Source organism: Arvicanthis niloticus, chromosome 30 (genome assembly GCF_011762505.2).
Source record: "Arvicanthis niloticus isolate mArvNil1 chromosome 30, mArvNil1.pat.X, whole genome shotgun sequence".
Taxonomy (NCBI): domain Eukaryota; kingdom Metazoa; phylum Chordata; class Mammalia; order Rodentia; family Muridae; genus Arvicanthis; species Arvicanthis niloticus.
This window is the reverse complement of record NC_133438.1, coordinates 1119581-1135216: the sequence shown is the minus strand read 5'-3', so window position 1 is coordinate 1135216 and position 15636 is coordinate 1119581. Positions and strand designations below refer to the sequence as shown.

General features: G+C 41.0%; 1 protein-coding gene across 1 annotated transcript; it reads right to left on the bottom strand.

Moving 5' to 3' along the window:
* Positions 1-2250: 2250 nt before the first annotated feature.
* LOC143440627 (vomeronasal type-1 receptor 1-like) lies at positions 2251-3147 on the bottom strand. The gene has a single exon (XM_076927419.1). It carries the CDS (start codon positions 3145-3147, stop codon positions 2251-2253), a length of 897 nt encoding a protein of 298 aa, XP_076783534.1.
* Between the last annotated feature and the right edge of the window lie 12489 nt (positions 3148-15636).

Genomic DNA, 15636 nt, shown 5'->3' with positions numbered 1-15636 from the left:
AATCAGTTTATGTCAGTAGTTCGAAAGGATGCTATGTCTTCTTTTGGCCCCCACAGACATTGCATGCACATGGTGCATTTGGATATTTGCAGACAAACTATCCAAATATACAGAAATAAACAAATCTTTTTTTAATCCCTCATCTAATTGTATCTCTTCTTTTCTGTATGCTATGTAGGAGAGGAAATGTCATCCTTGTCTTGCTGACTCTGGCTTAACTTCTCCTAATATGATGATACTAAATTCCAGTCACGCTCTTGCCAATGCCATAGCACTGTTCTTTTTTGCTAAATAATAGGATACATGTGCAGCCACACAATCTATCTGAAGCCAACTCCTCATTATGACACCCATTCCGTGGTTTGGGAATTGTGGATACTGTGGTCAGAAATGTGGATAGGCATCTAATTCTGCTATAGACTGACTTGAGATTTTATGTTTGATTTTTGGAGTTCTTTTTGTATCCCAGATACTAAACCCCTGCTGAAGTACAGCTGGTAAATATCCTGCTGCTTTCTGTAGGCAGCCTGTTAACACGGGTTGTCAGATTCCAGAAACAAGCACATTACTCACTGAGAGATCTTGATGGCCCCCTGCACAGTATTTAATATATTGTTATAATTAATTTCTATCATCCTGGGATAAGAAAAAATACTGATGCAAGGTAGTTAGACTTTCTAAAACCACACAGCTTGAAATTGCATAATGCAGATTTTTTTAACTGACTTGGAAAACACAAATTCTACGCTTTTATTTATTTTATTCAGTTTCCTGCTCCAATGAAAATACAATTGAAATCTATTATTACTAGAATGGTAAATATAAACCAGTTGGTAGTGTTGCACACTTGCACTCTGAAGGCAGAAGAAGTATGTGAATTTCTGAGTTAGAGGCCAGCCTGGTACCAGGGAAAGTTCCAGAACAGCCAGGGCTACTCAGGGAAACCTTGTCTGGAAAAAAACAAAAAACAAACAGACAAATGTGAAATGAACTCTCAGTGGTCTAAGAGTTGAAATCTTGGTCCTCACTTGGCACTGTTAGCAAAGAGTGAAACATTTTATAGGTATAGGCTAGTGGAGAGTCTTTAAGATGTCCTCCATTATCATAGTAAGTCAAAGGAAAGCCTAGGCAGTATGAGACCTATCTCAACAAAACAAAAACGCTTAGCAATTAGCAGTTGTTGGAGAAAGGAATCATTTTCTTCACTGTGATAGCAGCATTGGTAAATTGTCCTTACTCCAGAAAATTACCTCTCACCCATGCTCTGGCAAGAAAATCTTGCCTTGAGAGATGACTCAGCAGGTTAAGAGTGATGTTGCACAGAACCTGAGTTGGGTTGCTTGCACTCACAGTGTTGGACAGCTCACCACTGTTTCCAACACCATCTTCAAGGCTCCCATCATTGTGGTGTCCACCAGCACACACACACACACACACACACACACACACACACACACACACACACACACACATGCACACATGCACAGATAATTTTTTAAAACTCTTATTAAACTCAGTGGACCACACACAATAAGATATGAAAGGGGGCAGGCTTGATGAGAATAGTCCAGAGGAGAAGAAAAAGAATGAGAAAAAAAATCAAGGTGAAACATAACTGAAATTTGTTATTTATTAATTTGGTTTTTGAAACAGAGTCCCACTATTTTATAGCCCTGGATATCCTGAAAATCAGTATGCTATAGACTATGCTGGCATCAAACTTACAAAGATACACCTACCTCTGGCTCCTTAGTAATGGGATTAAGGGCATGTATCACCACACAAGGCCTGAAATCTCTTAGGTGAACACATCTCTAAAACAATTAAAAAAGGGTTTTTGGTTATCTGAACCAGGATTTCTCTGTATAGGCCTGGCTTTCCTGAAACTCGGTATGTAGACCAGGCTGGCCTTGAACTCAGAGATCCCCATGTCTCTATCTCCTGAGTGCTGGGACTAAAGGTGTGCACTACCACTTTCTAGCTTCAAACATTAAGAATTTGTAAAACATTCATATACAATAATAATTGAAGTGATACTAAACTATTGTTTCTCTAAGTATCATAAGTTTAGAACTCCTGGTGTTTTCTCTCGTGTGTTGGTTTAAGAGTGTCTCTCCTTAACAGGCCTACAAAGTACTCCAGAGCAAACAAGATGAACTAGTGGGTTCTTACAACAAGACTGTAGAGGGAGGAAGACTTGTGAGAGGTGACAGATGATGAATCAACAAGCAGGCTGGACACTCCCAGAACCTAAAAGCAGGAGCTCAGAGTCCTGGAATTCTGGAAAATCAGTAACAAGGGACTCAGGGAGGGAAAACATGTTGCAAAAAACTTCAGGGAGTGTTGCAGCCATAGGTAGGAGCTAAATGAACTTTTGCTGTAAAATATGTAGATTGAATTGAGAAAGTAAAAGGGGATAAAACCAGCCACCAAGAGTAAGATGCTGTGAGTGGCCTTCATCTCTGGGGAGGTCCTGTGGGTGAGGCTGCAACTTAGAACATGTTGGACCCTCTGGTGGTGTCTGTGCAGGAGGCATATCATATGCATGCTGGCTGCCACCATAAGTGTCATCAGCAGGGCACCCAGAATGGCTAATGGGATTGCACACAATCCAGACACAGCAACCACATACTGGCAAGCAATGCCATTCCCCATTGAGGAATCACTAGTGTTATTCCCAAAGACTTTTACCTCAAGAGGAGAGATGGTGCCGATGACAAGATTGAAAGTCCAGCAGAAGAAGCAGGAGCAGCCAACATGCCTATAAACCCAGTGTCTGAGTCCTATCCACATTCTGTGCCTGGGGCTGACTGTGACTGCCTGAAAACAGCTCAGCAAGCTGGTGCTGCAGACCAAAAGTTCTCGAGACACCCTATGAAAGTAAAAGAAGATTTGACACCCAGAACCTTCCAGGACATGCACCAGTCCCAAGTCTTCTATGACCTGCTGTGCCCCCTTGGAAAGAAGAACCAAGAGATTGGCCAGAGCCAAGTTGGACAGAAAGAGCTCTGTAGGCTTCAGTCTGTGACCTGTGAGAAGGACGAAGCTATGCATGAAGAGCAAGTAAGTATTTGCCAGCAGGCCTGTGCCTATCTGTAACAGGAATACAGCCTTCAAGACCATATCATCAACAGTTATTTGCATCATGTTTGTGGAGGCTTATAGTTAAGGTTGTGTCCTGGAAGAGAAAAACAGTAATATTATTGTGCATAGGTTACAAATACCCAGTGAATCCAAGAGTTTTATTACCTTGTTTTTATGTGTATAAGAAGATGAGTGGTATCAGTCTGGGGAAATCAGAGGTCAACATTAGGTGGCTACCTCTATTGTGTTCCACCTTATTTTCTTTATGACAAGGTCTCTCATTGAACCTGGAGGCTCACCGACTGACAAACTGGCCAGCAATCTCCAAGCACCCTTCTGTCTTTATGTCCCTGGTACTTGCTATCTCATCTGGCTTTTTCTGTGGGTCTGGAAGAACTAATTTGTGTCCTCCTGATTGCAGTACAAGCTGTTTTGCCAGATTAGCAGCTCAAAGTCTTCCTTTCTTAAAAAAAAATTAAAGTGCTACATATATTGAGGGGTCCTAGGTCAAGTCTAGGCATGTTTACATTTTTAAGTTGATGGATCAGTTACTGTGAGCAAACATGGGCCCAGGTAGACCCTCTACACATATGTAGCATATGTGCAGCTTGGTCTTCAAGTGGGATTCCCCAACTGCTGGAATGAGTACTGTCTCTGACTCAAATTTTAATGCTTAACTTTGGATCCATTTTCCCTAAATGGGCTAATTAATTCTGGCCTCAGTGGGAGAGGATGTACTTAGTCCTGAAGAGACTTGATGTGCAATGGTGGGTTGGTACCAAAAAGGCGACAAGGAAGATGGTGCAATGGGAGGGTATAGGGACTGAGGCACTCCACCTCTCTGAGGAGAAGGGGAGGAACAATGGGAGAAGAAGGAAGGAGGATGGTAGGGTTGGAGGATGGCACTGAGAGAGGGAAGGGCTGTGACCAGGATATAAAGTGAATGAATGAATGAATAAATAAATAAATAAGATTAAACTGAAGAGCTAAAAGTGTATCTCAGTTGGTAGAGTGCTTGTCTGGCTTATGGACCTCTGAATTTTATTGTCAGCCTCTTATGAACCAGACACAGTAGTACACACCAGCAATCCCAGCACTCAGGAGATGGACATGAAAGGATTCAGAGTCAAGTCATCTGGAGGACATGGCAAATTGTAGGGCAGCCTGGGCAGCATGAGACCTTCTCTCAATTAATAAATAGAATTAAAGTGATTAAATAAAAGCTGAGTGGGTGGGGGTGAGCAGCTGGCTCAGTAGTTGAGACCACCGGCTGCTGACCACCAGAAGCTCTTCCAGAAGACCTGACTTGACTGCCAGCACCCACATGGAGGCTCACAGATGCCTCTAACTCCAGCTCCAGAAGATCCTGTGCCTTGGCCTCCAGGTACCTGAAATCTTGTGCACATGTCTACACACATACACATAACTACTTTATAGTTTTTGTTTTAATTAAACTTGGAAGTCACTGAGAAGTTTTCTGGCACTTGAACTCCAATTTTGTAGGACTGAAGATACAGCTCAATGGTAGAAAGCTTGCCTGATATCCGTGAGGCAATTCAGTTCTAAACCCCAGTTACACAAGCTAAATTCTAATTTTATATTAGATTTTTTATTACCATCAAAATTATTACATGACTATTGAAATGTATTATCCTTGTTTTCAGCCTGGTACAACAGAAGTTACCTCTGTCTGGGTCTGTAATCTCAACATGCAGGAAGCAACAGTGAGAGGATTGTCCCAGGTCTGAGGGAAGGTGAGTTCCAACTTAGTCTAGACTATATGAGAATTTACTATCCTTAAAAAATAATTCAATTTGAATCAGACAATAACCTGATTGTTATTATATTGTATATTATATATTGTATATTTATATACAATGTATTGTCCCATGCACTATTGACACTGTACTACAGAGCTAACCCCAAGGCTCCCCCATAGTCTTACCTTCAAATGCATATGATGGCTGTGCAGTGACACCACCTATGTTCTGTTTGAAGAGTTGCACAAGCAGATAATGAGGACTTTAATAAGAACAAGAAAATCCCCATTGTTATGGGATCCTAAAGAGGGAGTTATTTCTTCCAGACTGCCTGAAAATACAGGCGTTCCCACCAGACCACATGCCCTGACAGATCAGGGTGTGCTAGCCGTTTCTACAAACAGACTGGGAACCTCAGATCTTGCTCAATTCTCAGGATGAAGGGAGCATCCTCTACACACTGAGGACACAGGCTTCCGTGGAACCTTGTGGAAAAGCAGCGTCAAGTGCCTTCAGTTCCAAGGGGCAGCACACAAGCAAGTTGAAACAGTGTTTTAGAAAATGTGTAAGGGGCCGGGCAGTGGTGGCGCACGCCTTTAATCCCAGCACTTGGGAGGCAGAGGCAGGTGGATTTCTGAGTTCGAGGCCAGCCTGGTCTACAGAGTGAGTTCCAGAACAGCCAAGGCTAACAGAGAAAACCTGTCTCAAAAAAACAAAAACAAAACAAAAAAAAAAAAAAACAAAGAAAAAAAAAGGAAAAAGAAAATGTGTAAGGGTTGGAGAGATGGCTCAGCAGTTCAGAGCACTGTCTGCTCTTCCAGAGATTCTGAGTTTACTCCCAGAAACCACATGTTGGCTCACAACCATAGGACCCAATGCCCTCTTCTGGTGTGTCTGAAGATAGTGACAGTATACTCATATGCATAAGTTTGATCTTAGAAAAAAGGAAAAGAAACATGTATAAACATCCTAAGGTCAGAGAGGATACTCACCACAGACTCTACTTTCTGATACATCACTGGTTCAAGGAGTCAACAAAGAGCCTGGTGCAATATCTACTCCCAAGTCTACCAAGGTTCAGTTTGATCCCCAGAACACACAGGGTGGCAGGGAAAGAACCAAATTCCACAAGTTGTCCTCTGATCTCCCCCCGCACACCATGTCAAACCCACACCCACATATCCACACACAAACATAGAGACTAAATAACTGGAAACTAATTTTTCCAGTTTTTTGAGGCAGGGTCAAACCATGTAACTTTGGCTGGTCTGCAACTCATTATATGGACCAAGCTGTCTTCTAAATCACAGAGATCTGGATGGCTGCCTCTGCCTCTCAAGGGCTAGAATTAAAGAAATAGAAGTGTGGACCACACTTCACTAGTACTATATTATTTACTTATTTTTTATTTTTAATGACAGAGTTTTTCTGTGTAGCACTGGCTGTCTTAGAATTCACTCTATAGACCAAGATGGCCTCAAATTGAGAGATCAGTGTGCCTCTGCCTCCTGAGAGCTGAGATTAAAGCGTGTGCCACCACTGCCCAACATGACAGGAATTTTGTTAAAAACCTGAAGCTGGATGTAATGTCACATACCTATAATTCCAGGCCTCAGTAGAGTGCAGTTGGAGGATCAAAAGTTCAAGGCCAGGATGGTCTACATAGTGAGTTCCAAGCCAGTCAGGACTACATAGTGAAACTCTGTCTCAAAACAAATGAACAAAAAGACATAGAACATACACGAATTGTCTCTGTATACATTTAATTTTTGTGATTTGTTCAAATAGAACTTAAGACCTCAAACACCAAAGAAAAGACATAGAAAAGAATACTTAGAAAGAGAAGATGATTTCATGATATGGATATGATGTTGAAGGTGGGCATTGGCGCAGCATGACTTTAATCCCAGTACTTGGGAGGCAGAGGAAGATAGATCTCTAAGTTCTAGGCCAGCCTGGTCTCTAGAAGGGGAAGCAAAAAAAAAAAATACAGGAGTGGGGAAGGTGTGGAGGGAGAGAGAGGGAAAAAAGAGAGACTCTGTCATAAGTTAGGAGCTATAGTATCTGTCCTGAATTCTGAAAAACAGAAATATCCCTGTTGAGACCAAGCTGGGGCAGGAGGCTTCTCTTCCTGCACTAACATGACAGATCCTAAAACTTATGAAAGGGTTTGCATTCAGAATGACAGCCCTTCACATACATCTGTGAGGATCAGGCAGATACATGCACATTACTTTAAGATAATCCATTCCTCAAGCTTCAACCCCACCATCCCCTTCCTGTCCTCATATGTCTCCACATGATCCCTCAGCCTAGCCACCTCTCAGCAACTGATTGGTACCAGCTCCAGGCAGAGCTGGCTACAGTCTAAGGCTAAGGAGAAAAGCCTGGATCTGAGCAATATTCACAAGCTGGAGTTTCTGAATCTTCACCTGTACCCTTGCCTGCTGTCTTGAACCCAAGAAGCCTCAGGTTCACCTCCACAACTGTGCACACAATCAGCGGAGCTAGATCCAGAGTGCACAGCAGTTGTCTGAAGCCACTGAAGTGGGAACTGGAACCCAGAATAAAACCCCCAGGTGGCTGCCACTGTGTCACCTGCAGAGCCAGTGACATTTTCTGTAAAAAGAGTCTAGGGCATTTCCAAAAGAGAAAACACTCAGGTACCAGGTGCAGGGCCAAACAGTAGCTAGTAGTGATTAATTAAGGGACCTCACAAACAGCAAATATACTTCTGGGCTCTCTGGAGCCACACACCAGAGTGAGAGGTGATAATGTGCTAGGTGGGTTACGGGTATTCTGTAATAGTGTCCCCAAAGGAGGCTCTCACTCTACTACAATGGAATTGTCTCTCAGTAAGTTCATGGTCAGCCATAAGCTGTCTCAGAGGGGAAGTATCATGAGTCACCACAGAAAGAGATGCAGTCTGCCTTTGCACCCATACACCTCCCTGCAGGGCCTCTCCACAGAACATGGCTGGGCTTTGAAACACTGTAGGTTCTTTCACCAGGATTAAGGCACAGTCTAGACCACCTCCATCCACCCTCACTCTCCACTGACACTCCTTCCCAGTTGCTTATTTGCACTGAAGATTGATACTCTGAATTTGAAGCAGCTAATCTGGGAGTGTCTACTCAGAGAAGCAGAGGACCTTGTGAAGAAGTTCTCCACATCCATTCCCCAAACTTACATTCAACATCCCTATAGATTTAAGTTTCCTTGGAAAATGAAAACAACTGTTTCTTAACCCTCTTCCTGGATAGGCACCAATGACATCCCAAAATACAATTTCACCCAAGTCCAATTTGAACTTACTTACACAGTACAGGCAAAGAATTACTTATCAGAGTGTGGTGCCCACTTCAGGGTTGAAAACCTACTAAACCCTTCAATCCCTGATCTTGAAAACTCATCAATCTCTGAGCTCAAAATACCCTCAATCCCTGGGCTTGACTTGAAATCTCACCCTGGAGATCTGCCCTCCAAGAAACTATATAGACACCTTCCTCCCAGTCAGGTCTCTGCTGCTTCTCAGCCAAAAGCAGGCTGCTACTCTCTTGAGTCTTTCCCAAAATTTCTCTTGTGTGAGGTTTATTGTGCAATGTGGTTTTGTGGTACTCCTTGATTTCTTACTGCCAGGATACCTTCAACCTCTAAGCTGTAACACTTGCAATAGGAAACCCTTCCATAACACCATAGTGTCTCCTGCCCATACACTGTGCTTTGAATTTCTCTATGCTCCACAGAGGACATGATACCAAAGGGTCAATTTTACTTTTGCCCACCATACAGGGATTAGATATGACTGTAACATATTTTATTTCTTCTAGACCCTTATTGAAAAATACTTCCTATGATAATAAGGCATTGCTCCAATTTTGTGTTAAATATTCCTGATAAACACATGCTGTAAAAATATGAAATTATGTATGTATGTGTGTGTGTATGTATATCTCTCTGGCAGATAACTCTTAATACTTTAACAGGTACTTAGAATGTCAAATAACACTTTCTTTCCTCTTGGGGGAACTATTTTGAACGTTTCATACTGGCTGTACTTTTAGGTTTAATGCTTTTGAAGCACACAGTTCAGAATTCAGGAATTTTTATTTTAAGTGGAAAGAATCATATTGTAAAAATTCTTTAAATTTTTTCCATCACTTTTAGTATATGTCTATGGCTCCTGTTCTGCATGCACATAGGTCTGTGCAACATGTACATGCAAGGCCTGCAGGGACCAGGAGAGAGAAATAGGTCCCCAGTGCCTATGTTTAAGGTGCCTATGAGTAACTATATATCTGCTGGAAATCTACTCTTCTGGGAGAGCCACTGCTTGCAACCACTGAGTCATCTCTCCAAGTCAGTATATTACAAATTCTTAAGAGATATAACATTTATATTGAAAAATATGATTTTGAGATTATAGGAACACATTTAAAAATACTGTTTTATTTATTCTTTGAATATTCCATACAATTTTTAATTGGATATTTTATTTATTTACATTTCAAGTGATATCCTCTTTCCTGGTTTTCCCTCTGCAAGCCCCCTATCCTATTCCCCCTTACCCTACTTCTACAACAGTGTTACCCCACCCACTCCCACCTCACCTAGCATTCATTCCTTTACACTGGGGCATCAACCTTCACAGGACCAAGGGCCTCCCCTCCCATTGATGAGGCCCCCTTCAACTCCTTCAGTCCTCCCCTTAATTCCTCCCTTGGGGTCCCTGTGCTCAATCTGATGGTTGGCTGTGAGCATCTGCATCTGTATTGGTCAGGATCTTGCAGACTGTATCAGGCTCCTGTCAGCAAGCATTTCATGGCAGCTGCAATAGTGTCTGGTTTTGGTGACTGCATGTGGGATGAATTCCTCAGGTGGGGCAGTCTCTGAATGGCCTTTCTTCAGACTCTGCTCCACTCTTTGTCCCTGTATTTCCTTTAGACAGGAGCAATTCTGGGTTAAATTTTTGGAGGTGGGTGGGTGGGCCCATCACTCAATCGGATAACCTCTGGCTATGGTCAATGAAATACCCTTTTAGGGGTATTTCAGCTAATGTCATCCCCATGGGGTTCTGGCAAACTCTTGCTTTCCTGGTATCTGGAATTTTCTGGTTGCTACCCCCAGTTCCTGATTATGCATTGCTACCCACCTCTGTTCAATTTCCTGACCCTCTGTATGTTTCCTCCATCTCCTCCCATACATATTTCTTCCCCTCATTCACCTCTCCCATTCTCTTGCTACCAAGTCCGTCCCACCCTTTAACTCCCATGATTATTTTGTCTCCACTTCTAAGTAGGACTGAGGCATCCACTCTTTGGTCTTCCTCTTAAGTTTAATGTGGTTCAGGGGTTGTGTTGTGGATATTCCACACTCTTTGCCTAATATCCACCTAGCAGTGAGTATATACCATGTGTGTTCTTTTGTGGCTGGATTGCCTGACTTGGGATGATACTTTCTAGATACATCTATTTACATAAGAATTCCATGAAGTCATTGTATTTAATAAATGGGAGGAATTCCACTGTGTAAATGTAGCACATTTTCTGTATCCATTCCTCTGTTGAAGGACATCTGAGTTGTTTCCAGCTTCTGGCTATTATAAATATGGTTGTTATGAGCATAGCAAAGCATGTGTTCTTATTACATATTGAAATATATTCTGGCTATATGCACAGGAGTGGTATAACTGGGTCCTCAGGTAATAAATACTATGTCAAATTTTCTGAGGAATGGCCAGACTGATTTCCAGCAATGGAGGAGTGTTATTCTTTCTCCACATCCTCACCAACATCTGCTGTCACCTGGACACTTCATTTTCATCAAAGGAAAAATGTACCAAGATGAACTCTCAATTCTGAACATCTATACCCCAAATGCAAGAGCACCCATGTACATAAAAGAAACTTTACTAAAGTTTAAAGCATACATTGCACCTCACACAATAATAGTGGGAGATTTCAACACCCTACTCCCAGCAATGGACAGATCATGGAAACAAAAACTAAACTGAGACACAATGAAACTAACAGCCCTGGCCCGGATACCAGTGGCTGGAGCAGTCTCCCAGCCGATCTGCTCCCCTCTGGAAACTGAGTCCAGAGGCACCCTAGGGAGGTCACGGACCGCAGAGCTGCAGGCATCCTAGAGAGGACACGGCCCACAGAGCTGCAGAGCAGGGGACACCATATCCTGAAGCATCATAGAGGAGCAACTACATTCATAGCAGCAAATACCTAGCTGGTCTACTACCGCGGAGACACCATATCCTGAAATATCCTAGAGGAGCCACTGTACCCAGAGCAGCTGGAGCTCAGGATCATAGAGTCATCTGGACCCTGAGGAGTTCTGACACAACCAAGGTAACTGGAAAGGCAGACCCTAGTCAGAACCAGTAAGTGTGAGTAGCACTACAGCTAACCAAATGGCAAAGGCAAGCACTCTCAAAGAATTTGAGGAGAACGCAGGTAAACAGGTAGAAGCCGTTAAAGAAACACAAGAAAACACAACCAAACAGGTGAAGGAATCACACAAAACCGTCCAGGACCTAAAAATTGAAGTAGAAACAATAAAGAAATCTCAAAGGGAGACTACCCTGGAGATAGAAAACCTAGGAAAAAGATCAGGAATCATAGACGCAAGCATCACCAACAGAATACAAGAGATAGAAGAGAGAATTTCATGCGCAGAAGATACCATGGAAAACATAGACACAACGGTCAAAGAAAATGCGAAATGTAAAAAGCTACTAACACAAAACATCCAGAAAATCCAGGACACAATGAGAAGACCAAACCTAAGGATAATAGGTATAGATGAAGGTGAAGACTCCCAACTTAAAGGGCCAGTAAATATCTTCAACAAAATTATAGAGGAAAACTTCCCTAACCTAAAGAAAGAGATGTCCTTAAATATACAAGAAGCCTACAGAACCCAAAATAGACTAGACCAAAAAAGAAATACCTCCCATCACATAATAATCAAAACATCAAATATACAAAACAAAGAGAAGATACTAAAAGAAGTAAGGGAAAAAGGCAAAGTAACATATAAAGGCAGACCTATAAGAATTACACCAGACTTCTCACCAGAGACCATAAAAGCCAGAAGACCCTGGACTGATATCATACAGGCCCTAAGAGAACAAAAATGCCAGCCCAGACTACTTTACCCAGCAAAACTCTCAATCAATATTGTTGGAGAAACCAAAATATTCCATGACAAATCCAAATTTACACAATATCTTACCACAAATCCAGTACTTCAAAGGATAATTGGTGGAAAACTCTAACACAAGGAGGGAAACTACAACCTAGAAAAAGCAAGAAAGTAATCTTCCAACAACCCTAAAAGAAGGTAGCTATACAAACATAACCCCACTGCCAATAACAAAAATAACAGGAAACAACATTCATTTTTCCTTAATACCTCTTAATATCAATGGACTCAATTCTCCAATAAAAAGACATACACTATGAGATTGGATACATAAACAGGACCCAACATTTTGCTGCATACAGGAAATGCACCTTTGTGACAAAGACAGACACTACCTCAGAGTAAAAGGTTGGAAAACAATCTTCCAAGCAAATGGCCCCAAGAAACAAGCTGGAGTAGTGATTCTAATATCAAATAAAATCGTTTTTCAACCAAAAGTAATCAAAAAAGATAAAGAAGGACACTTCATATTCATCAAAGGAAAAATGTACCAAGAGGAACTTGCAATTCTGAATGTCTATGCTCCAAATGCAAGGGCACCCACATACATAAAAGAAACTTTACTAAAGCTTAAAGCATACATTGAACCTCACACAATAATAGTGGGAGATTTCAACACCCCATTCTCAGCTATGGACAGATCATGGAAACAGAAACTAAACCGAGATACAATGAAACTAACAGAAGTTCTGAACCAATTGGACTTAACTGACATCTATAGAACATTTCATCCTAAAACAAAAGAATATACCTTTTTCTCAGCACCTCATGGTACCTTCTCCAAAATAAACCATATAATTGGTCACAAAACAGGCCTCAACAGATACAAAAAGATTGAAATAATCTTTTGTACCCTTTCAGACCACCATGGACTAAGACTTGTCTTTGACATGGACAAAAACAACAGAAAGCCCACATACATGTGGAAACTGAACAATGCTCTACTCAATGATAACTTGGTCAAGGAAGAAATAAAGAAAGAAATTAAAGACTTTCTAGATTTAAATGAAAATGAGGACACATCATATCAAAATTTGTGGGACTCCATGAAAGCAGCACTAAGAGGAAAAATCATAGCTCTAAGTGCCCACAAAAAGAAAATGGAAAGAGCATACATTAATAACTTGACAGCACACCTGAAAGCATTAGAACTAAAAGAAGCTAATATACCCAAGAGTAGTAGATGGCAGGAAGTAATCAAACTCAGGGCTGAAATCAACCAAGTTGAAACAAAAAGAACTGTACAAAATATCAACAAAACCAGGAGCTGGTTCTTTGAGAAAATCAACAAGATAGACAAACCCTTAGCTAGACTAACCAAAGGGTGCAGAGACAGTACTCAAATTAATAAAATCAGAACCGAAAAGGGAGACATAACAACAGAAACTGAGGCAATTCAAAAAATTGTCAGATCCTACTACAAAAGCCTATACTCAACAAAATTGGAAAATCTGGATGAAATGGATAGTTTTCTAGATAGATACCAGGTACTAAAGTTAAATGAGAAACAGATAAGCTATCTAAACAGTCACATAACTCCTAAAGAAATAGAAACACTCATTAAAAATCTCCCCACCAAAAAAAGTCTGGGGCCAGATGGTTTTAGTGCAGAATTCTATCAGACCTTCCAGGAAGACCTAATACCAATTCTCTTCAAACTACTTCACAGAATAGAAACAGAAGGAACAATACCCAATTCGTTCTATGAAGAAGCTACAATTATGCTCATACCTACGCCTCACAAAGACCCAACAAAGAAAGAGAACTACAGACCAATCTCTCTTATGAATATTGATGTAAAAATAAAATTCTCGCAAACCGAATCCAAGAACACATCAAAGCAATCATCCACCATGGTCAAGTAGGCTTTATCCCAGGGATGGTTCAATATTCAGAAACCCATCAATGTAATCCACTACATAAATAAACTTAAAGAAAAAAACCACATGGTCATCTCACTAGACGCTGAGAAACCATTTGACAAAATTCAACATCCCTTCATGATAAAAGTCTTGGAAAGATCAGGAATTCAAGGCCCATACCTAAACATAGTAAAAGCAATATACATCAAACCAACATCACACTAAATGGAGAGAAACTTGAAGCAATCCCACTAAGATCAGGGACTAGACAAGGCTGCCCACTCTCACCCTACCTATTCAATATAGTACTGGAAGTCCTAGCTAGAGCAATTAGACAACAAAAGGAAGTCAAAGGGATACAAATAGGAAAAGAAGAAGTCAAAATTTCACTATTTGCAGATGATATGATAGTATACTTAAGTGACCCTAAAACTTCCACCAGAGAACTCCTAAACCTGATAAACAACTTCACCAAAGTGGCTGGGTATAAAATCAACTCAAACAAATCAGTAGTCTTCCTATACTCAAAAGATAAACAGGTTGAGAAAGAAATTAGGGAAATGACACCCTTCACTATAGCCACGAATAATATAAAATATCTTGGAGTGAATCTAACCAAGCAAGTGAAAGATCTGTATGACAAGAACTTCAAGTCTCTGAACAAAGAAATCAAAGAAGATCTCAGAAGATGGAAAGATCTCCCATGCTTGTGGATTGGCAGGATTAATTTAGTAAAAATGGCCATCTTGCCAAAAGCAATCTATAGATTCAATGCAATCCCCATCAAAATTCCAAATCAATTCTTCATAGAGATAGAAAGAGCAATTTGCAAGTTTATTTGGAACAACAAAAAACCCAGGATAGCGAGAACTCTTCTCAACAATAAAAGAACTTCTGGGGGAATCATCATCCCTGACCTCAAACCAGGGCAATAGTAATAAAAACTGCATGGTATTGGTACAGAGACAGGCAGGAAGATCAATGGAATAGAATTGAAGATCCAGAAATGAGCCCACATACCTATGGTCACTTGATCTTTGACAAAGGAGCTAAAACCATCCAGTGAAAAAAAGGTCAGCATTTTCAGCAAATGGTTCTGGTTCAACTGGAGGTCAACGTGGAAAAGGATGCAAATCAATCCATTCATATCTCCTTTTACAAAGCTCAAGTCCAAGTGGATAAAAGGTCTCCACTTAAAAGCAGATACACTGAAACTAATAGAAGAGAAGGTGGGAAAGACACTCAAATACCTAGGCACAGGGAAAAGTTCCTGAACAGAACACCAATGGCTTATGCTCTAAGATCAAGAATTGACAAATGGGACCTCATAAAATTGCAAAGCTTCTGTAAGGCAAAGGATATTGTCAATAAGACAAAATGGCAACCAAGAGATTGGAAAATTACCAATCCCACATTGGATAAAGGACTAATAGCCAATATATACAAAGAACTCAAGAAATTATACTCCAGACAGCCATATAACCCTATTGAAAAATGCGGTACAGAGATAAACAAAGAATTCTCAACAGAGGAAACTCGAATGGCTGAGAAGCACCTTAAGAAATGCTCAACATCCTTAGTCATCAGGGAAATGCAAATCAAAACAACCCTGAGATACTACCTCACACTTAGTCACAATGGCTAAGATCAAAAACTCAAGTGATAGTAGATGCTGGTGAGGATGCAGAGAAAGAGGAACACTCCTCCATTGT